At 45.5% G+C, this 21590-nt stretch overlaps 1 protein-coding gene across 3 annotated transcripts in view; it reads right to left on the reverse strand.

The window, feature by feature from the left end:
* CDK5RAP2 (CDK5 regulatory subunit associated protein 2) overlaps nucleotides 1–21590 on the reverse strand; it is a 106933-nt gene that overhangs the window by 34683 nt on the left and 50660 nt on the right. For 2 of the 3 annotated variants that reach the window (XM_058159129.1, XM_058159127.1), the window contains 5 exons: nucleotides 16019–16114; nucleotides 13268–13452; nucleotides 8777–9242; nucleotides 3520–3754; nucleotides 768–878 (listed from right to left, as the gene is read on the reverse strand). In XM_058159129.1, coding sequence (XP_058015112.1) covers nucleotides 768–878; nucleotides 3520–3754; nucleotides 8777–9242; nucleotides 13268–13452; nucleotides 16019–16114 — 1093 coding nt within the window. The remainder of the gene's footprint in view (nucleotides 1–767; nucleotides 879–3519; nucleotides 3755–8776; nucleotides 9243–13267; nucleotides 13453–16018; nucleotides 16115–21590) is intronic. The other variant, XM_058159128.1, reaches the window with a different exon arrangement.

Here is a 21590-nt window from a genome sequence, read left to right on the forward strand (position 1 = left end):
GCCACCTTTCAGGCCCCAATACCTGCAGTTCTTCAAATAATTAAAGCAAACCTCCGTGTGCATTTTTTGCTGGCATAATTTTGCTGGCGTTTGTACGCGGCGGCTTTCTCTTGCCTATTTGTTATTCCGTTTTTTTTGCAACGGAAGAAATTATTGATGGGAGTAACTTTGGAGGTCCCTTTGATGTCGGGAAAGAGGGAATGGGAAATTTGATACCAGGTTCACTCCGCGGATCATTAATCCCACGTACAAAACTGCTTTAAGCTGTTCAGTTACCTCCCAAGAAATTCAAACAGGAGGGGCAGCGGGGGGGGGGGGGAAGGTATCTGTAGCTCACAAAATGGGCTTGTTAGAAGACACACGATGACCATTTAAAAATAAAATTACAGGCAGGATCAGAGAAATTCCATCGCTTCCGGCTCAGAGGGAAGCTGCACCTTTCAATTATACATTTAACCGGCTTCATGAATCCCGCTGACGAGTCAAAAATAAAAGTTCATTCTCAGAAGCTTGTTTTTCCAAAACGAACTACAAACTGAGGGGGCGGGGGGCAGGTAGGAACAATTAACGGCCGCAAAATCGACGGTGAGATGGGCTATTTTAACAGAAAATATTGTAACCTGGGTTTGGGGTGTTTTGTTTTTTGTTTTTTGCTTTTTCTTGCATGTGGGGTTAGCAATTGCACACCCTGCAAACTGCACCTGTGCAAAAAAAATAAAAATAAAAAATTGTAGGCGCTGCAGGAATTCAAACTCGGGAAACGGTACCTATTTGGGTCACGTCGCTGATGCTCGGATCCTGGTTTCTTTGGCCAGCGCTTTGGATATTGGGCAGGTTAGGATCTGCTTCAAAGACCTTTGGCTGGACTGCCGATGCTTCTGCAGAAATAGGTAGGCGATATATTGAGTTTAAGTGACTGGGAAACGACATTGTTAAATCATGTAAATAAAATGTGAAAAAGGAAGAAAAAGGTGGTTGTTTTTTTAAAATTTATATTCTCCTATTTGAAGAGGGGAAAGGGACATTTCACTGACGTTTTAAACTGGGATTTAAAAGTTAAGTTCACTGCATCCTTGGAAAGTTTTCTTTGTGTATATTTACTTATTGTGTTTTCCTCCCTTCGTGGATATTCCTAATCGCATGTATTTCTAGTCTCTTTCTACAGTTTTCACCCGATTGTTAAATTTATTATATATTTTTTTTACCTGTGTGCTATGTAAAATGTAATACCAGTATTGGGAAAATGAAAATAATGACAATAAAACACAACATTTGTTGATTATTTCATGAGAAATCTCCAGTGGGGTTTGTTTGTTTTTCGGTTTCAAAATTTTTGGACAAAAATGGGATTTAAAACCTCTATAGAAACTGTAGTAACTAACAGGAGATTGCAAGAGACAGGCCTATTCACTTGGCTTTGTGCCAAGGACGATGTAATCCCACTTTCCAATGATGTCGTCTTTTTGTGCGTTACGTCGTCTCTAGTTTCTAGGGGAAAACCTAACTTTCTAGGCTTCTATTCACTTGGCTCTGTGCCAGGGATGATGTAATGCCACATTCGAATGCTGTCATCTGTTGGACATTCCGTCGTCTCTTATTTCTAGGAAGGAATTTAAGGTTCTGCTTTTCTTTGTGCCAGCCAGGCACAAAGGGACCAAGGGAAGAAAAGGGTAATGCTACGTAATGCCACATCGTTCCGACGATGTGTCCTCTTTTTTGTGCGTTACGTCATCTCTTATTTCTAGTGAAAATTTAATTTTCTATCCCAATGATAGCTAACCTTTTCCGGACCAAGTGCCTAAAGTATATGTGTGTGTGCGAATGCGTGCCCAAACCCCCAAAATGCAAAATGCCCCACCGTGCTCCGCTTGCATGCGCCCCCCCCACATGCACACGCACCCCTACACGCGCCACGCCCCCCGTGCATGCACAGCAACGACCTGAAGACCAGCTGGCCGGTGGGAGATGCGCGCGCATGCGTGGTGGAACTGAACTGGGGCAATGGCTTGCGCGCCCACAGAAAGGGCACTGTGTGCCACCTCTGGCCCGCGTGCCATACGTTTGCCACCACAGTTCTAGCCCATTCACTTGGCTCTGTGCCAGGGTGATGTGATGCCGCATTCCAATGATGTCATCTCTGTTGGGCATTACATCATCTCTTATTTCTAGGCGAAACCTCGATTTCTAGCCCATTCACATATGCCAGGGACAATGTCATGCCACATTCCAATAATGTCGCCTTTGTTGGGCATTAAAATGGTAAAGGTAAAGGCTCCCCTCACACATATGTGCTAGTCATTCCCGCCTCTAGGGGCACTGCTCATTTCCATTTCAAAGCCGAAGAGCCAGCGCCGTCCGAAGACGTCTCCGTGGTCATGTGGCCGGCATGACTCAACGCCAAAGGCCCCCGGAACGCTGTTCCCTTCCCATCAAAGGTGGTTCCCTATTTTCCTACTTGCATTTTTAACGTGCTTTCGAACTGCTAGGTTGGCAGAAGCTGGGACAAGGAACAGGAGCTCACTCCGTTACGCGGCGCTAGGGATTCGAACCGCTGAACTTTACATGACGTCGTCTCTTATTTCTAGCAAAAAAAATTAAGGTTCTGCCTTTCTTTGTGCCAGCCAGGGACCAAGGGAAGAAAGGGGCTACGTAATGCCACCTCATTCCAATGATGTGTCATCTTTCTTGAGCATTACGTCGTCTCTTATTTTTAGGGAAAACCAGGAAATAACCGAGGGGTGGGGGGGAAAGAGGTCGCCTTTATGCATCCATGCACAAACAAGACCGTGAGGACACGCATGAACAGGGGAGTAATTGTGCACGTGACGCAAACAAAGCCACAAGCGCTGGCAGATGCTCCCACTCCCATAGCCCAGTGGCCAACAGCCTACGGCCTGGTAGCGGGCAGTGGCCCACAGGTGGGGGATCTCTGTCCTAGTGGACAACCTCTTATATGTCCAAAGGAAAGGAAAAGATGAAAATTGGGTTGGTCTCAGGGGCAGGATTCAGCTGGTTCGGACCGGTTTGGGTGAACCAGATACTAATTTTACATCTGGTTCGCCGAACTAGTAGTTACAAGGACTGGCTGATCCCACCCACCCCAGCACCTCCCCTCCCAGGAGTCTCCACGTGGGCAGCAGATGCCAGGTAAGTAGGAGGGCCCATGCAGAGGATCTGGGAGGGCAAAAAACGGGCCTCTCCAGAGTTCTTGAAATCCAGAAACGGGCCTGTTTCTGCCCTCCAGAGCCCGGGGGAGGTCGTTTTCGCCCTCCTGGAGGCTCGATGAAAGCCTCTGGAGTCCGGAGAGGGCAAAAAAAATGGGCCTCCTGGAAGTTCCAGAAGTCTGAAAATGGGCCCATTTCCATCCTCCGGAGGGTCTCCAGAGCCCAGGAGAGGCTGTTTTCGCCCTCCTGGAGGCTCGAGAAAAGCCTCCAGAGCTTGGGGAGGGTGAAAATGCCACGCCCACCCAGGAACCGGGCAGAGAAACGGTTGGTCTCCTTGTAAGATATCTTCCCATACCTGGTTTTTTGTCTTCTTCTCGTACGTCTTTCCGGAGGGACCCGTGACCCTCAGCCTCGCTTTGGTGGGCCTCTTCTCTCAACGGCCTTCCCTTCAGGCCTTGGTCCAGGGTGAAGACACAAGACTGGAGGTCTGGTCTGGGCAGTGGGGTCATTAGGGAGATGCTCCCCAGGGACCTGGAGGCCTTCAGCAAAACAGGCAAGCGCGATTTCTTGGATTGGTAGCAAGAGTTGCTCTGAACGAAAAACACAAGATCGAGAAAAGATTTTAACGGCGCGTCAACAGAGCCCAGTTTGGAGAATCAAATACGGTCTGATAGAATCCAGGGCAAGCCGAGAGGGAGAAAAACGGGGTACCAATTCACTCCGATTTTTGTGTTTCTAACACAGGCAGTTCATTTAGCGACTGTTCGAAGTTACAACCTCACCAAAAACACGTAGTAGGCCAGTGAGATTCAATCTGGAACTGAGAAGAAATTTCCAGATAGTGAGAGCAATCAATCAATGGAACAGAAGTTCCCTTCAGAAGTTGTGGGAGCTTCATCCCTGGAGGCTTTCAAGAAGAGATTGGACTGCCATCTATCTCCTGCTTGGGTGGAGGGGGTTGGACTAGATGACCTACAAGGTCCCTTCCAACTCTGTTAATCTTTCCTATTACCTACTCTTTTAGCATCTTACAACTATAAACTTGGTGGTTTGTCGTCTCCCAATTTACGTTGATTGTTTTTATTAATATTATTTCATTTCAAACAATCAACTGGAACAGAGCTGGAAGGGACTTTGGAGGTCTTCTAGTCCAACCCCCTGCTCAAGCAGGAGACTGCACCATTTCAGACAAATGGTTGACTGATCTCTTTTTAAAAACCTCCAGTGATGGAAGCACCGCACAACTTCTTAATTAATCATTAATTGTCCTACCTGTCAGGAAATTTTTCCTCAGTTCTAGGTTGCTTCTCTCCTTGATTAGTTTCCATCCATTGTTCCTTGTCTTGTGTTCTAGGGATTTATCATTATCATTAGAGCAGAGGTTGCACAGTGGTTAGAGTAGTTAGTACTGCAGGCTACTTGAGCTGACTGCTAGCTGCAGTTCAGCAGTTCAAATCTCACCAGTCTCAAGGTTGACTCGGCTTTCCATTTTTCCGAGGTGGGTAAAATGAGGACCCAGATTGTTGGGGGCCACAGGCTGACTCTGTAAACCGTGTAGAGAGGGCTGTAAAAGCACTGTGAAGTGGCATATAAGTCTAAGTGCAATTGCTATTTTCCTTCCTTCCTTCCTTCCTTCCTTCCTTCCTTCCTTCCTTCCTTCCTTCCTTCCTTCCTTCCTTCCTTCCTTCCTTCCATCCATGGTGGTACAGTGGTTAAAATGCAATATTGCTGGCTAACTCTGCTCACTGCCAGGAGTTTGATCCTGACTGGCTCAAGGTGGACTCAGCCTTCCATCCTTCCGAGGTGGGTAAAATGAGGACCCAGATTGTTGGGGGCAAGAAGCTGACTCTGTAAACCGCTTAGAGGGGGCTGTAAAAGCACTGTGAAGCGGTATATAAGTCTAAGTGCTATTGCTGTAGCTATGATTTTATTATTATGATCATGATTATCACTTATTGCTTGCATGTATATTGACAGCTTATTCACCAGAGACAAATTCCTTGTGTGTCCAATCACACTTGGGCAAGAAAGAATTATATTCTATTAATTCTGTTCTGTTCTGGTCTGGTCTGGTCTTATTTTTTCTTATTTTATTCTATTTCTATATTATTCTATTCAGTTCCCTTCCCTTCCCTTCCCTTCCCTTCCCTTCCCTATCCTATCCTATCCTATCCTATCCTATCCTATCCTATCCTACCCTATCCTATCCTATCCTATCCTATCCTTAATTCTATTCCATTCCATTCCATTCCATTCCATTCCATTCTACTCTATTCATTATTTCATATTCTATTCTATTCTATTCTATTCTACTCTACTCTACTCTATTCTGTTCTGACTGTTGCCCATGGTCACACAATGGACGTTCAAATATTTGGCAACTGACTCATATTGTGACCTTTCGAGGGGAAGGCAGATTCACTTAACAACCCTGTTACTAACTGCGCAACTGCAGTGATTCCCTTAACAGCTGTGGCCTAGAAAGGTCGTAAAACGGGGCAAGAGTTCGCTTCCCTCTCTTGCCTATTGAGGGGATATTTGGGGTTCCACTGCGGCAGAAGGACCGACTTCCCTGTAGGTTGAGCAAACGGGACGTCTATAGATTTTTAAAGTCTAGTTCTTCCTACCTAGCTTTCTCCTTCCTTCCCTTTTTTTTTTCCTACCAGCCCTTCCTACCAGAAAGATTTTTTTAAAATGATTAAGGAAGCACGTCGGCACCCCCCCACGCCTCATTAACTTAAGAAATTACCCCTGAATGTTGCGATAACTATGAAAATTACTGGTTATTTCTGGGCATTAAGGATGTTCGGGAAGAATGCTCCACCAGTGACTGATTAGCTGTAATGGAGAATAATGGCTACAAGACCGTAATAGCTAGAAGCAACGTTACTCCAACTGCTTCAGGATTTCTTCTAGGTGGGGAGTGGTGAGACAAAAAAATAAACCGCTGGAAGACCCACTCTCTGGGAAGAGGCATCTCTTGGCCTCAGTTACTCAGTGAGTAAGGGGTGAGAAGGGACAGGGAAAGAGAAGGAAAAATAATAACAACAACAACAACAGAGTTGGAAGGGACCTTGGAGGTCTTCTACTCCAACCCCCTGCCCAGGCAGGAAACCCTACACCATTTCAGACAAATGGTTATCCAACATCTTCTTAAAAATTTCCAGTGTTGGAGCATTCACAACTTCTGGAGGCAAGTAGTTTCACTGGTTAATTGTTCTCACTGTCAGGAAATTTCTCCTTAGTTCCATGTTGCTTCTCTCCTTGATTAGTTTCCACCCATTGCTTCTTGTCCTGCCTTCAGGTGCTTTGGAGAATAGTTTGACTCCCTCTTCTTTGTGGCAACCCCTGAGGTATTGGAACACTGCTATCCTGTCTCCCCTAGTCCTTCTTTTCATTAAACTAGACATACCGCTAGTCCAAATAGAAATGGCCCGCTACGGCAGCGGTCGCCAACTGGTGGCCCACGAGAAAATGTTGGTGGTTCGCAGACAAATTATTTGCATTTTTTTATATTGCACTAAATCAGGGGTCCTGGGGCGGATACTTGCAGTGAATGTTTGTGTTGCTGCAGAGAGTCTCCCCCTTTGGGGTCTCTTTGTGTGGGTTGGAGGGGGGCATAAATTCTGACTTGGGGTCTGCTTCGGCCTCCTGGTGTGGGGCTTTGGGCGAAGGCTGGAGGGAAGTACCACTGGTGGCAAAGAGCCGGAGGGCCTTGTTCCAGTGGGACTGCATCATGGCCTGGAACTGGCTGACCATCTCAGCCTGCTGAGCCTCCACACGCCGGGCCCTGGCCTTGCACTCCCACAGGTCTTCCCTCTGCTTGGAAAGCCTATGCTCCTAGTCCTCAGTGAGGTGCTTCTGCTGAGCCTCCTTCTCGGCCAGATTCAATTTGAACTGAGCTGTTTTGCCAACTCTTTCTCGTGGTGGCTGCTTAGCTCCAACAACTGCTTCCTCTTGGGGCCCTAAGGAGCCCGGGCGGGGAGGGATCAGGGGTTGGGAGGGGAGGGGCAAGTAGACGCTGGCGAGGCGCCGCTCGACGTAACATCAAGTTGGCCACGCCCACCCAGATAGTCATTAAGCAGATCATATTAGTGGTCCGCGGGATTTGAAATTATGAATTTAATGGTCCCTGAGGTCCGAAAGGTTGGTGACCCCTGGTCTAGGGTAAGACCTGAACTTCTGCAGATCTTTCAGGATGTCCATCAAAGGTGGCTGAGCAAACCAGGGCTCATGGAAAGGTGGCGACCGTCCCACCAGCTTCAGGCCAGGTCTCCGTTTCTCACCATGCCTGAATGTGTTTAGCCGAGTTGGGCCAGAGAGCAAAATGTGGTTTTCGTGTCTTCTTGACAGAAGAAGACACTAAAAGAAGCCCAGGTTCATGAAGAGCAAACGAGGCCAAGTAGAGTTATGGGCCCTTTCCTTAAGTAGGCGCTTCTAGCACCAACACAACCAGATCAGGGATCAAGGATCTCCTCTTTTTCCTCTTCCGCGTACTCTATAGTTGCCATGTACTCACTAGGGCTGATGACGTTATTTAGTTGGGTCATGAAACGTCTGCAAGAAAACCACCAAGCTCAGCAAGGCACCAAGGACCCCACAGCCCTCCTCCTCCTCCTCTCTGCAAACCCTACTCCCTTCTGCCACTGATGATGCTACCTAGTTGGGTAAATGAAATGTCTACAAGAAAACCACCCAGCTCAGAAAGTACCAAAGACCCCACAATCCTTCCCTCCTCTCCTCCTCCTTCTCCTCTACACAAACCCAGTTCCTTTTTAGCACTGCTGAGGTTACCCCGTCATGATGTCACCTAGTTGGGTAACGAAACATTTGCAAGAAAACCACCAATCTCAAGAGAGCACTACTACTACTGTTTTCCTGCAGACGTTTCATTACCAAACTAGGTAACATCATCAGAGCTAGAGCAGGGAGTGGGGTTTGCTCTCTGGATTAGCAATTTCCATTCCCTTCCAATACTGATGATGTTCTCTAGTGTGGTAATGAAACATCCACAAGAAAACCACCGAGCTCAGAGAGCACCAGGGATGACTCCTCCTCCTCCTCCTTTTCCACCTTTTCCTTTCTGCAAACCCTACTCTCTTCTAGCACTGATGATGTTCCCTAGTTTGGTGATAAGACGTCCACAAGAAAACCACCAAGCTCAGAGAACACCAAAGATGACTTCTCCTCCTCCTCCTCCTCCTCCTCCTCCTCCTTTCTGCAAACCCTACTCTCTTCTAGCACTGATGATGTTCTTTAGTTTGATAATCAGATGCCTGTAAGAAAACCAGCAAGCTCAGAGAGCACCAAAGATGACTCCTCCTCCTCCTCCTCCTCCTCCTTTCGGCAAACCCTACTCTCTTCTAGCACTGATGATGTTCCCTAGTTTGGTAATGAGATGTCTCCAAGAAAATCAGCAAGCTCAGAGAGCACCAGGGATGACTCTTCCTCCTCCTCCTCCTTTCTGCAAACCCCACTCTCTTCTAGCACTGATGATGTTCCCTAGTTTGATGATGAGACATCCGCAAGAAAACCACCAAGCTCAGAGAGCACCAAGGACCCCCTCGTTTCAACCCTGACCGACAAAGGATTCTCCTTCCATCGATACTCACTTTGTTTACTTTGCCGACTGGAAGGACAGCCTTCTGCGGATCGTTCTTAGCCGAGACGTACCTCTGCCGGCAATCCTGGTCAAACCGAGAAGATTGGGGGACGGCTCCATCTTTAGAGACCGTCGTCCTTTTGCCTTCGTGCTTCGGCCTCGCGGCGCCCCCCAATGACCCGGTCATCGTTTGGGTAGCCGTGTCCTTCACTTCCACTTTTGACGATTCGGTCTCCACGTTCAACTCGCCTGCGCTTTCGACGTCCTCTTGGCCAGGGGTGGGTTGTGGCTCACCTTGTTGCTTCAGGGAGTTGTTGGCTTGCATAAGCTGTTCGAGTTCAGCTCTCAGCTGAATAATCAGCTGCTTAAGATCCCCAGCCTCTTTATCCTCCAGATCATCGCTTAAACTGTCTCGATCAGCGATCTTTTGAGGCTCTAACGGCTCGTTTGCAGTTTTGCTCTGTCCTTGACTGCTTCTTTATGCAGAGAGCCGAGACGGGAGGAGGAACGGAGGGAGAAAAATAACAACAAAAAAAAACATTTCTAAGAAAACAAATTCACCGGTTGCAAAAACAGTTTCCAGGCCTCATCATAAAGCTGGAATGAATTCCTTTTTTTATTCATGTCAACCACCTCAAAGAGAGTCAGATGAGAGGGCGGAAGATTAGCAAAAACAGTAGGATTTGCTTTTTTAAAAAAAGAAATAATAATAACAGAGATTCAGAAACAAACTTAATCCGACCGTTATCGAGAAATGATTACGTATAATTTGGCGAGAGTTTAAAAATAAAATAGCAGGCTGGTCAAAAAAAAAAACCCCGTTTGATGGAAGCTGCTGTTTTCCCCTAGAAAATGGGAATTATTTTCTCACTTATCACAGTCGGGCAGGTTTTTGGAGGGACAGAGGGCAGAGAGGAACCAAAAGCGCTCCAGAGGCACCAAAATAACTTTGCTGTTTTTCCAAAATAATGTTCTGACCTGGGTTTCCTTAGAAAGCACACAGTACAGTCTTAGCCCTGGCAAACCTCTTTTATTCATACGGCTGTGAATTATTGCCATTCACAGTCCAAAAGGCTTCTCAAACAGTCTTTCAGGGGAATGTTTATAAACACCCACCTTATCTCCCTTGGAATGCTGCCAGAGAACTAATTGCCAAACGCAGAGCAAGACCAAACTTAGCACAGAGTCAAACAGAACTTTCCAAAGCTTTAACTGACCACATTAACTAATTGCTTCCTGCAAAAGCTCACAACCTGTTCGCTCCTCTTTTATATCTTATGGGAGGGGCCAATCATCTCCAAGCCTTACTCCCAAGTCGACCCTGTTTTCTTAATTGTTCTTATAAGACCCGGTCTTATTTTCAGGGAAACGCGGGTATAATAAATTACTGACTTAATTTTACATGTCTTAACTGCAGCTAGAATTGTATTTGCACAATAATGGAAAAGTGAAGTGATCCCAACAGAGGAAATTGTAATTAAAAAAATATTAGAATGTGCAGAAATGGATAGATTAACGCTTAAAATTAAGGGAAAAGAAGAAACTGAGTACTTTTAAACATGGGACTTATTTTATCAATGGCTCACCAATAAAAATAGAAGTTAGAAATATGGGAAATACAAGAGAAGGACTAATTGCATAAAGAAGATCTTTTTAAATATTAAATATTTAAATATATTTAAATATTAAATATTAGGATTACTATGAGATTAACACCAATGTGATGGATATTACTGTGAATATTATGATTATTATTTCTCAAATTTATTTGTACTCAGACAACACACTGTTAAAACTAGAAATGGAATGGAAATCTCTTTTATATATAATAAAAAACTTTTTAAAAGCTGGGGGGGAAAAAACCCCAATTCCAGTAACAACCACAGCGATCCACTTAACAACTTGAGCGAGAAAAGTAATAAGATGAGGCAAAGCTTGTTTAGCGACGGCCTCGCTTAGTGAGAGAAACTTCAGCCTCAGCTGTGATCAGAAGTTTGCACAGCAGAACCTTAGCGGTCTGCAATCTCTCCAGACAAAAAGAGAAACTCATTTCCTTAGCTTGCAATTCTTCCTCATTCGGAGATGAACAAACTTTTTATAGGCCTGGAGCGTCTTTTTCAAAGGCATCGTTTGACATGGGTGGTCTCACCTGCTCGCCCCCCCCCCCCAGAGGAAGCATCTTCCCCCCACCACCACACACCCCGAATCGCCAGGAAGGAAATTCGCTCCATAAACGAAGACTGACAATGGAGCAAAACTCCACGTCTCCTAATGACTTAATTGCAAGAAGGGCTGAAACCTTTCCGAAGGCAGCTAGCATAATTTCTCCCAGGTAAATTAGAGAGAGGGCAATTATCTCCCTTTGTCTTTAAAATGCAACGGCTTCCTTCAGAAGGAGGACATTAAATTTACATTTACTGACAAAGAAATAAAGGGAGACTAGTATAGATCTATTTCAAGCTATTTAGCTCTCATCAGCTAGCCATACCCTTCTGGGATTCGAACCTGGGTTTGCTTGCATATTAGGCAGATGTATTAACCACTAAGCCACAGGTTCTCCTCGCTTTGTCAGCTGTACTGACAAAGGGTCAGGCTAGCTGATGAGAGCTAAACAGCTTGAACTAGATCTATACTAGTCTCCCTTTATTTCTTTGTCAGTAAATATAAATTTAATACAAAATAGTTTATCGTGTAAGCAACTGCCTGTGAGGGCTCCTGGATTGGGGCTGAAAGGCGAAAGGGAAGAAGTATGCTCCCTCCCATATTTGGGTAGACCAGGTTGATTCGATAGGAAAAAACCCACTTAATCTTTCCCCTGATACAACTGACAAAGGGAAGAGAACCTGTGGCTTAGTGGTTAATACATCTGCCTAATATGCAACCAAGCCCAGGTTCAAATTCCAGAAGGGTATGGCTAGCTGATTATATATATATATACATACACACACACACACACACACCGTGTTTCCCTGGAAATAAGACCCTGTCTTATATTTTTTGAACCTCGAAATAAGTGCTTGGCCTTATTTTCGGGGAGGTCTTATTATTTTCGGGCATGTGGAGCAAGATGGGGCTCCTCTTGCCGTCTTACCTGATTTCCACATCTGTTTCCCTAACCCTAACCAGAGGAAATGGTGGGGACCAGCTGTGCATGCATTTAAATATTTTCAGGAAGGGCTTATTTTCGGGGAGGGCTTATTTTTGGGGGAGGGCTTATCATCAGGGGATGTCTTATTTTCGGGGAAACACTGTATGTGTGTAGATAGATAGATAGATAGATAGATAGATAGATAGATAGATAGATAGATAGATAGACAGACAGACAGACAGACAGACAGACAGACAGACAGAGGCAGACAAATATAACAGATGATAGAGATAGATAGATAGATAGATAGATAGATAGATAGATAGATAGATAGATAGATAGATAGATAGATAGACAGACAGACAGACAGACAGACAGACAGACACAGATAGACTGAGATATAGATGATATATATATATATATATATACATATATATTTGTTTTCTGAGGGTGCTTCTGGGAGCAAGAAGCACGAAGCTGAAGCCTGAAGATGACGAATGAGACTATATATATATATATATAGAGAGAGAGACAGACAGATAGACAGACAGACAGATAGATAGATATATATATATATATATATAGAGAGAGAGAGAGAGAGAGAGAGAGAGAGAGAGAGAGACAGAGAGAGAGAGACAGAGAGAGAGAGAGACAGACAGACAGACAGACAGACAGACACAGGCAGACAAATAGATGATAGATAGATAGATAGATAGATAGATAGATAGATAGATAGATAGACAGACAGACAGACACAGATAGACAGAGATATAGATGATATAGATAGATAGATAGATAGATAGATAGATAGATAGATAGATAGATAGATAGATAGATAGAATGAATGAATGAATGAATGAATGAATGAATGAATGAATTTATTTTCCATTTAAAAAAACATAAACATTTCATCTCGCCTTACGTAGTGTGTCATCTGGGTACAAATATTTCTCTGCAACATCCACAAATTATATACAATGAACAATTATACCTTGTGCAACTCTTCATTTCCTTCATAACTTATCTTCTAATAAAAATACAATAGTAACATTAAACAGGGTTATTCTCATCATACCCATGTTATCAATGGCCATTTTATTCTTATCTGAAAGTTATGACAAAGAAAAATACATAATTTAATCATTCATGTATTAACAGCAGCTGGAATTGTATACACACACTATTGGGAAGGCGAAGAGATGGTGATTACGAAACTATTAGAATGTGCAGAAATGAATAGACAAACACTGGCAATTAAAAGAGAAAGAACAAACTGATCGTTATATGATACGGGAAGCATTTTACCAATGGTTAGAGAATAAAAAAGGAAATTGGAAATAAAGGAAGAAGACAATAAGAAGAATAGAAAATACATTAAGGTAGAAATGGCTATGTCTTGAGATGCTCACTCACCGAGATCCAAATTCTGCCGCTCCACTTGCCTTCAGGAAGCACACGGGCGAAGGATTGTCTTCCAGAGTATCACAAATCTTGGCCGCTGGGCTCTCTTCAAAGTATTTGCTGGCGACCGGCTCGGGTTCAAACTCCGCTGGGTTCCGAGTCTTGTAGGGTTGATCCAAAGAATCCAAAGGAATGATCTGATGGAAAGAGGGGGGGAGGGAGGGAGGGGAAAATGCCTTGGTCTTTGGCTGGTGGAAAGGAAACGTGTACGACACCTGTCCATCAATCTAGAGACAGGATAAGTTGAGGATAGCCACCAACACTGGCCAAAGAGAAAGACTCTGTAATAATAGTTTTTTAAGCGGAAGCAGTATGCTCCGTCCCATATTTGGGTAGACCAGGTTGCCCTGATAAAAAACACTTAATCTCTCCCCTGGTGTAGCCGACAAAACTAGGACAGCCCGTGGCTTAGAAGTTAATACATCTACCTAATATGTAAACAGCCTGGGTTTGAAGCCCAGAAGGGAAATGCCCGTTGATGGGTGTCTCCTTGGGAGGGATGGGATGGGAGAGGGGAAGGGAGGGGAGAGAAACAGAAGAAAAGGCTAAAGGGAGAAGAAGGGGAAGAAGGGAGAAGGGGAAGACGGGAGAAGGGAGAAGAAAGAAAGGAGAAGAAGGGAGAAGAGAGAAGAGAAGAAAGGAGAAGGGGAAGGGGAAGAAGGGAAAAAAGAGGAGGGAGAAGAGAGAAAGGAGAAGAAGGGAGAAGAGAGAAGAAGGGAGAAGGGGAGGGGAGGGAAGGGAAGGGGAGGAACACTAGTAGAGTAATGACAAAAGAACTGGAGTTATTTCCTCCTGTCAACCTGTAACTTCTGTGTGGCATACATGGGATTGTAAACGCATAAATCCTTGCAGGTCACTAATCTTCACGCCATTAAGTGGGGCTAAGCTTCAAACACAACCAACTTCACCTATTCTTGAAGGACCATCCAAGCAATTCTCTAGAACCGTGATTGATTGATTGATTGTTTAAATTTCTATACCGCCCTTCTCCCAAAGGACTCAGGGCGGTTTACAGCCAAAGTAAAAGAACTGTGATTGATTGATTGATTGATTGATTGATTGATTGATTGATTGTTTAAATTTCTATACCGCCCTTCTCCCAAAGGACTCAGGGCGGTTTACAGCCAAAGTAAAACAATTAATACAAAAATTAAAACCAGTTTTAAAAGGAAAATTTAAAATTGGCTGAACACTTAAAACCAATAAAAACCCCATTATTAAAACCCCATTAGGCCAGTCCTGCGCGATGGAACAGAAAAGTTTTCAGCTCGCGTCGAAAGGTCCGAAGATCAGGGAGTTGGCGGATACCTGGTGGTAGCTCGTTCCAGAGGGTTGGTGCCCCCACAGAGAAGGCCCTCCCCCTGGGTGTCGCCAGCCGACATTGTCTGGCCGACGGCACCCTGAGGAGACCCTCCCTATGGTCGATGGGAAGTTGCCGGTAGCAGCAGGCGGTCCCGTAAGTAACCCGGTCCTATGCCATGGAGCGCTTTAAAGGTGGTAACTAACACCTTGAATTGCACCCGAAAGACCACCGGAAGCCAGTGCAGCCTGCGCAAGGCAGGTGTTATATGGGAGCAATGAGTCGTTCCCTCTATCACCCGCGCTGCCGCATTCTGAACCAGTTGGAGCCTTCGGGTGCTCTTCAAGGGGAGCCCCATGTAGAGAGCGTTGCAGTAGTCCAGTGATGGCGAACCTATGTCACGCATGCACGACAATCAGCTGTGCAATTTGCGTGCGTGGCAGTGCCAAAAACCAGTGTGCATATGCGCGTCAGCCAGCTGATTGTCGGCCGTGCATGCACGCTAGAACCCGGAGGTTCAGCTTTTCCGCAGTGTGGCCCTGACGAGCAGGCGCATGCGCGTGATGTTTCCACGCAACCTTTTCGGCCCTCGGTGCCGAAAAGATTCGCCATCACTGCTCTAGAATTTAGTAGCATCGTACCACCACCACCCCCACGCCCAAGGACCCTTAAAAAACAGGCCGCCAGTCTTTCTTGAAAGACTATACACTAGAAAAATATATTTTAGAATGGAAAATGTGGATTGATTATATTCAAAATAAGTATCAGATAAAAAAATATCGAATAGCATATGAGTAAATTTAGGAAATATTTTGTATTAGATATATTTCTGAAGGAGAGGGGAATTGAGAGTGTGATTAAGTGTGGAGAGACTAGAGATTATAATTTAGGAATTATTTTAGATTATGATTGTTAGTTTTGATACCCTGCATTTTGTTCTGGGAAGTCGGGGTGGGGGGTGGGGGGTAAGGAGGAGGGGAATTGGGGGGGGTTTGGTAGAGATGGAGTGATGGTTAATGTACAGGGATTATTGAAGATGTATAAATATAATTAATGTAGGGTCGGGTCTGCCTAGTTACCATTTTAGAACGGTGAGGAGGGAGAAAAGAGGAGAGAGTAGGAGATAGGAAAGAGGAGAAGAGGAAGGAAGAGGGGTAGAAGAGGGAGAAGGAAGGTGTAGGGTGGAGGGAGGAGAGGATGTAGATAAGAGAAGGAGAGGAAGGTCTGGAAAGCAGAAGAAGGTAGAAGAGGGAAGAGTGTTAAAAAGGGGGGTGGTGACTGGGCAAGCCCGACTAATTGTATATAACTGTACATTGGATGAATTATTCGATATGATTGTAAAAATAAAACTTTTTATAAAAAAAAAAAAAAAAAAACAGGCCGCCAGGCCAATCAACTCCCACCTCACTCAGTGTTTCCCGACGGTCGCAACTCGGCGCGCTCGCCTCTTCGTCAGAAGCCTCCAGCAAAGTCTGACTTTCCTCCGTCTGTTCAAGAAGCTACACAAAAGTGTGGAATGAGATGAAAAAAAGGCTGCATTGGTCAAAGGAAACCAGGTGATATGACGCATGTACAAACGAGTAATGTCTTTTTTTTTTTTTTTTTTTTTAAAGGAGGACAGAGACACGCCTGTAAACAAAATAACAGATTTGAGGTTATTCAGTATCGGCGCCGTCCCAAAAGATAGCAATAACAATAGCACTTAAGACGTATATATTGCTTCACAGTGATTTTACAGCCCTCTCTAAGCGGTTTATAGAGTCGGCCTCTTGCGCCCAACAATCTGGGTCCTCATTTTACCCACTTCGGAAGGATGGAAGGCTGAATGAACCTTGAGCCGGTCAGGATTGAACTGCTGACTGTGGGCATAGTTAGCCTGCAACACTGCGTTTTAATCACTGTGCCACCATAGCTCTTAGATAGATATAGATGGATGGATGATAGATAGATAGATAGATAGATAGATAGATAGATAGATAGATAGATAGATAGATAGATAGATAGATAGATAGATAGATAGATAGAGATAATAGACAGACAGACATAGAGACAAAGCCATAGCCCTTAGACTTATATCCCACTTCACAGTACTTTTCCAACCCTCTCTAAGCGGTTTACAGAGTCAGCCTCTTGCCCCCAACAATCTGGGTCCTCATTTTACCCACCTCGGAAGGATGGAAGGCTGAGTCAAACTTGAGCCTGATGAGATTCGAACTGCCAAATTGCAGTCAGTCGGCAGTCAGCAGTTGTAGTACTACATCTCTACACTCTAACCACTGCGCCACTGCCAGGATACAAAATACTAAAGATACACTGCCAAGATACAAAAATACTAAATACTAAAAAATACTAGTCTAGGGAAGAGAAGGACCAGGGGAGAGAGGATAGCAGTCTTCCAATACTTGAGGGTCTGCCACAGAGAGGAGGAAGGGGGTCAAGCTATTTTCCAAAGCACCCGAAAGCCAGACAAGGAATAATGGATGGAAACCGAACAAGGAGAGATTCAACCTGGAAATAAGGAGAAATTTTCTGACCATGAGAACTATCAACCCATGGAACAAATGTTGCCTTCAGAAGTTATGGGAGCTTCATCACTGGAGGCTTTCAAAAATAGATTGGACTGCCATCTGTCAGAAATGGTGTAGGGTCTCCTGCTTGGGCGGAGGGGAGGGGGTTGGACTAGATGACCTACAAGGTCCCTTCCAACTCTCTTAATTTGTAATCGGTAATCTCTACATTTGCCGGAATTCCTTGGTACGTTATAGCATTTAGCGTTTAATGGAAACTTTACCAGGCGCCGCTTAAGCTAAACCGATTCTCCGGAGAGCCATTTCCCCTGCTCGCTTAATGAAATTCCAATAAAATTAAGTGAGCAGCTCTCCCAAAGTTTGATTTTGAAAGAGGTTCTGCTGCCAGGCAAAGAAAAGAGGAGATGCTACCCGTCTTGAACCCCTTAGGCCTTTCTGGATTGCTACAGGATTCATTAATCAACCCACGTTTCTTTTCTTTTTTTTCCCTGGGAAGGACACATTTGGTTTCTCTTTCCAGTGTTTTAAATCTGTCTGCAGAATTCACCACCGGAACAGCGGGAGATTCACAGCTCTGCCTTTCTCCCCAAAATGTAAAATTCTTTATAAACTTAAGAAAGCTTGGAGGTTTCTCTAAGAAAGGTTAATTTTCTGCATTCTGGGATGCATTTAATTTAAAGATTTATTTCCACCGGGTCACGTTGAACCTCCATAATCCCTCGCGCGCTGAGAGTAAATTGTTCTGGTGGGTTGTGATTAAGATTGGATTAAGATTAACAGAGATGGAAGGGATCTTGGAGGTCATCTAGTCCAACCGCCTGCCCACGCAGGAGACCCTACACCATTCCTGACGAATGGCAGTCCAATCTCTTCTTGAAAGCCTCCAGTGATGAAGCTCCCACAACTTTTGAAGGCAGCTTATGTTCCATGGGTTGATTGTTCTCATGGTCAGAAAATTCCTCCTTATTTCCACCATGTTGAATCTCTCTTTGGCCAATTTCCATCCAATATTCTTTGTCTGACCTTCGGGTGCTTTGGAAAAATAGCTTGACCACCACCACCCCCTCCTTTCTGTGGCAGCTCCTCAAATATTGGAAGACTGCTATCATGTCTCCCCTTCTCCTTCTCTTCGCTAGACTAGCCGTGCCAGTTCCTGCATCTATTCATTTTATGTTTTAGCCTCCAGTCCCCTAATCCTCTTGGTTGCTCTTCTTTGCACTCTTTCTAGAGTCTCAACCTCTTTTTTATAGTGTGGTAACCAAAACTGGATGCGGTATTTTAGGTGTGGTCTTACTAAGGCTTTATACAGTGGTACCTCGTGTGATCTTGATTGTATCTCTCTGTTAATGCAATTTAGGATGGCGTTGGCTTTTCTGGCTGCCGCTGCAGACTGCTGGCTCATATTTAACTGGTTGTCCACTAAGACTCCAAGATTTCTTTCACACTTGCTGCTATTAAGCTTGGTGTCACCCAGTCTATATGTCTCCTTTTGGTTTTTCTTGCCTAAGTGTAAGACTTTACTTTTCTCGTTAGGCCCAGTGTGTTCAAGTTAGAATTTCGTTAGGCCCAGTGTGTTCAAGTTTGTCAAGATCCATCTGGATCTTGAGCCTAGAGATAGAGTGTTGGCTATCCCTGCCAGCTTAATATCATCCACAAATTCTCTGCAAAAGTGGACGGGTGCCTGAAGTCACACGAGATCATGGTCCTCCCCAGAACCTTTCACTCTCGGGACACAAAAACCATTTGCAAGCTGATCAGATGCAGGAAGCGAAATCTTCCCGCTCTCAAAGAAACCGCGTCGGAGAGGAGACAGATCTCCACATGGTACGTGAGTCCGGCGTGGCAGGATGGGGATGGGGGAAGCAATTGTGGGGAGCATGAGGTATGTCGATGGGTCAGGGGAGTCCTGAGATACCTCGTGCGCTTAATGTCCTGCACATTTGATTAGCGAATGCATGGGTGAAAGCAGGGAGTGATCACATTCAAGTTACAAGATTCATGTTGTGTCTGCACCCCCTGAGCCGGCCCTGCTGCCAGAAAGTGACTTGGACAGTGAGGGGGAAGAGCCATCAGGACTTACCTCAGGAGCACCGGCTTCTCTGGCTCAGCTCCAGGAGCCAGAAGCAGGCCAGGTGAAAGAGATAACGAGGCCTCCATCCCCTGACTCTTCCCCCCCCCCGCCATGCTGCAGACCCAGCTGACAGCAATCAGGCATGGTTGAATCCTAGGTTTCGTAGGCAGAAGAGGAGGGAACAACAGAAGCAAGGGTGGGGCAGGCCTAGGAAGGGCTGAATCATGGAGCCACACCCCACAGGATATAAAAGGCAGCCAGAGCTGGTGTGTCTCTTTGTAACAGGCAAATCCACTGATTGACTAGAGCTGAAGTTTGTGACTCACCAGCGTCGTGCAAAATAACGAGGGCTCTTGACAGACGCTGGCTCTTTTGTCGCCAGAGCTGATAGTGCCGGCTAATTAAGCCATCATTCGGATGGAGGCGGAGGAGGACAGAACAATTCACTCCAACGAATCCTCGGGTTTACGAATGTACAAATTCGTAACTTGAGGATTACCTGTAGTATTTTTTTTTAAAAACGGGGAGAGGGGGGAAGAGAAGACTTTGACAAAGGGACTGGGGTTGCCCAAGGCAGCTCCTGTGGCGAACTCTGAATGCAATCTCAATTCTCGGCAGCTTCCGCTTCGGTTGCTGGCAAGAGGGAGAAAATGTCAACTCTGCCTTGAAATTTCTCGACTGTGTCAAGGATTCAGCCTGCTTAGATCAATGACATTTCTTACATCCAGCCCGTGCTCTTAATGGATGGCTCGCACCAAAGGTGCTTGGCCGATTTCACACTCATGTTGGCAAAGCTGCAGAAAAGGACATGAGGAGGAAATGATTTGATCTTCCTTCCGGCTGACTCGGTCTTCCAACTCTTTGGGCAAGCAAGGTGGGTGAAGGGACCGCCAAGGTGGTCCTTGTTTTGATGGGGGTTCAAAGCAGCATTTTAGAAGAAAGGGACAGGGCCTGTGTGCTCAGCGGCTCCTTTCCAGAATGAGCAGGTATAACAGGATAACTGTTGTGGCCTGTCAGCTGCCAGCAGAGCTGGCGGCAGACTCAGACAGTGAGGAGGTTGGGGAGTAACTTGAGCCAGTTCTGGAGTCGAGGGAAGACTCTGATGGATGCTCTGCATCGGACGCAGCGATAGAGCTAGGGCCGTCTGACATTTCCCAGCCACCGGAGATGCAGCTGCCTTTGGAGGCAGAGATGAGTGAGGAGGAAGAAGAGCTGGGGCCTGTTCCAGATGTACGTATGCGCAGAGCAGTTAGGAGAGAACAATGGAGAACAAGGAGTTGACTCTGGAAGCAAAGCACACATGGATGCTGAATGGTGCCTCCCTGGCTGGGGAATAAATAGAAGGAAAGGCGGAGCGGTTGTTGTAGGAGACAACCGTTTGTATTTCTGAAGATTTTGCTCATTGTGTTCCGTGCATCAAAGACTGCTTGCCAGAACTTCATTTGCAGCCTTTCGGCTGGGAGCTCAGGGCCTTGCAATTATCGCAAGGAACTGATAAGGTCTGTTACTGCAGTTAACTCCTTGAAGGACTCTTGCCTGGATTTTTCGGTGGGGGAATGCCATTAATTCACAAGAGGTAAATAAAGAGGGGGTTTTTTTGTGACAAGGAAGTCTGTTTCTTGCTTCTGCTAAGGCTGGGTCAGAACAATAAGAGAGATGGAAGGGACCTTGGAAGTCCTCTACTCCAACCTCCTGCCCTACATCATCCCAGACAAATCTCTTCTTAAAATCCTCCAATAATGGAAGGCCCACAATTTCTGGAGGCCTGTCCTTCCACTGATTAATTGTTCTCCCTGTCAGGAAATTTCTCCTTCGTTCTAGGTTGCTTCTCTCCTTGATTAGTTTCCATCCGTTGCTTCTTGTCCTGCCTTCAGGGGCTTTGGAGTTCACTTTGGCCAAAACGTTGGGAAAATACACATTTCCATGTCACACCGAGTCTCAGCTTCTGCTCGATGGCAGTCAAACTGTCAAATTTCCTTCCCCCCCCCCGAAAACACACACACACACACACACACACACACACAGAGCTCAAGGTGAAGAGAAGGGCTTCCAGGATCGATCGGTCTTGTTCAAACGATCCCCCAGTGGCCAAAAACCTTGAGAAGGTGCTTTTCCCCGACGATACGCCGCATTTCGCAGCCAACCGGAGGGTCCCCCGAGGGTGGACTCAGCACAAAGAGCTGCCGGTTTGTAAGCAGATGTTTGGAGAGAGAAAAAGCAAAGCTTTTCATTCTTGGGAGAGCAAAATCGGTCCAGGTGTTGCAGGTCCCCCAAGGAGATGGAAGTTATGAAGGACTTAAAGTAAGGGGTTAAAAGGATTGCTACCTTGCACTCTTTCTAGAAAGCTGGGGTGGGGGGAGAAGAGAGTGTAGGCTC

Source organism: Ahaetulla prasina, chromosome 16 (assembly GCF_028640845.1).
Source record: "Ahaetulla prasina isolate Xishuangbanna chromosome 16, ASM2864084v1, whole genome shotgun sequence".
In the NCBI taxonomy this organism is placed as follows: domain Eukaryota; kingdom Metazoa; phylum Chordata; class Lepidosauria; order Squamata; family Colubridae; genus Ahaetulla; species Ahaetulla prasina.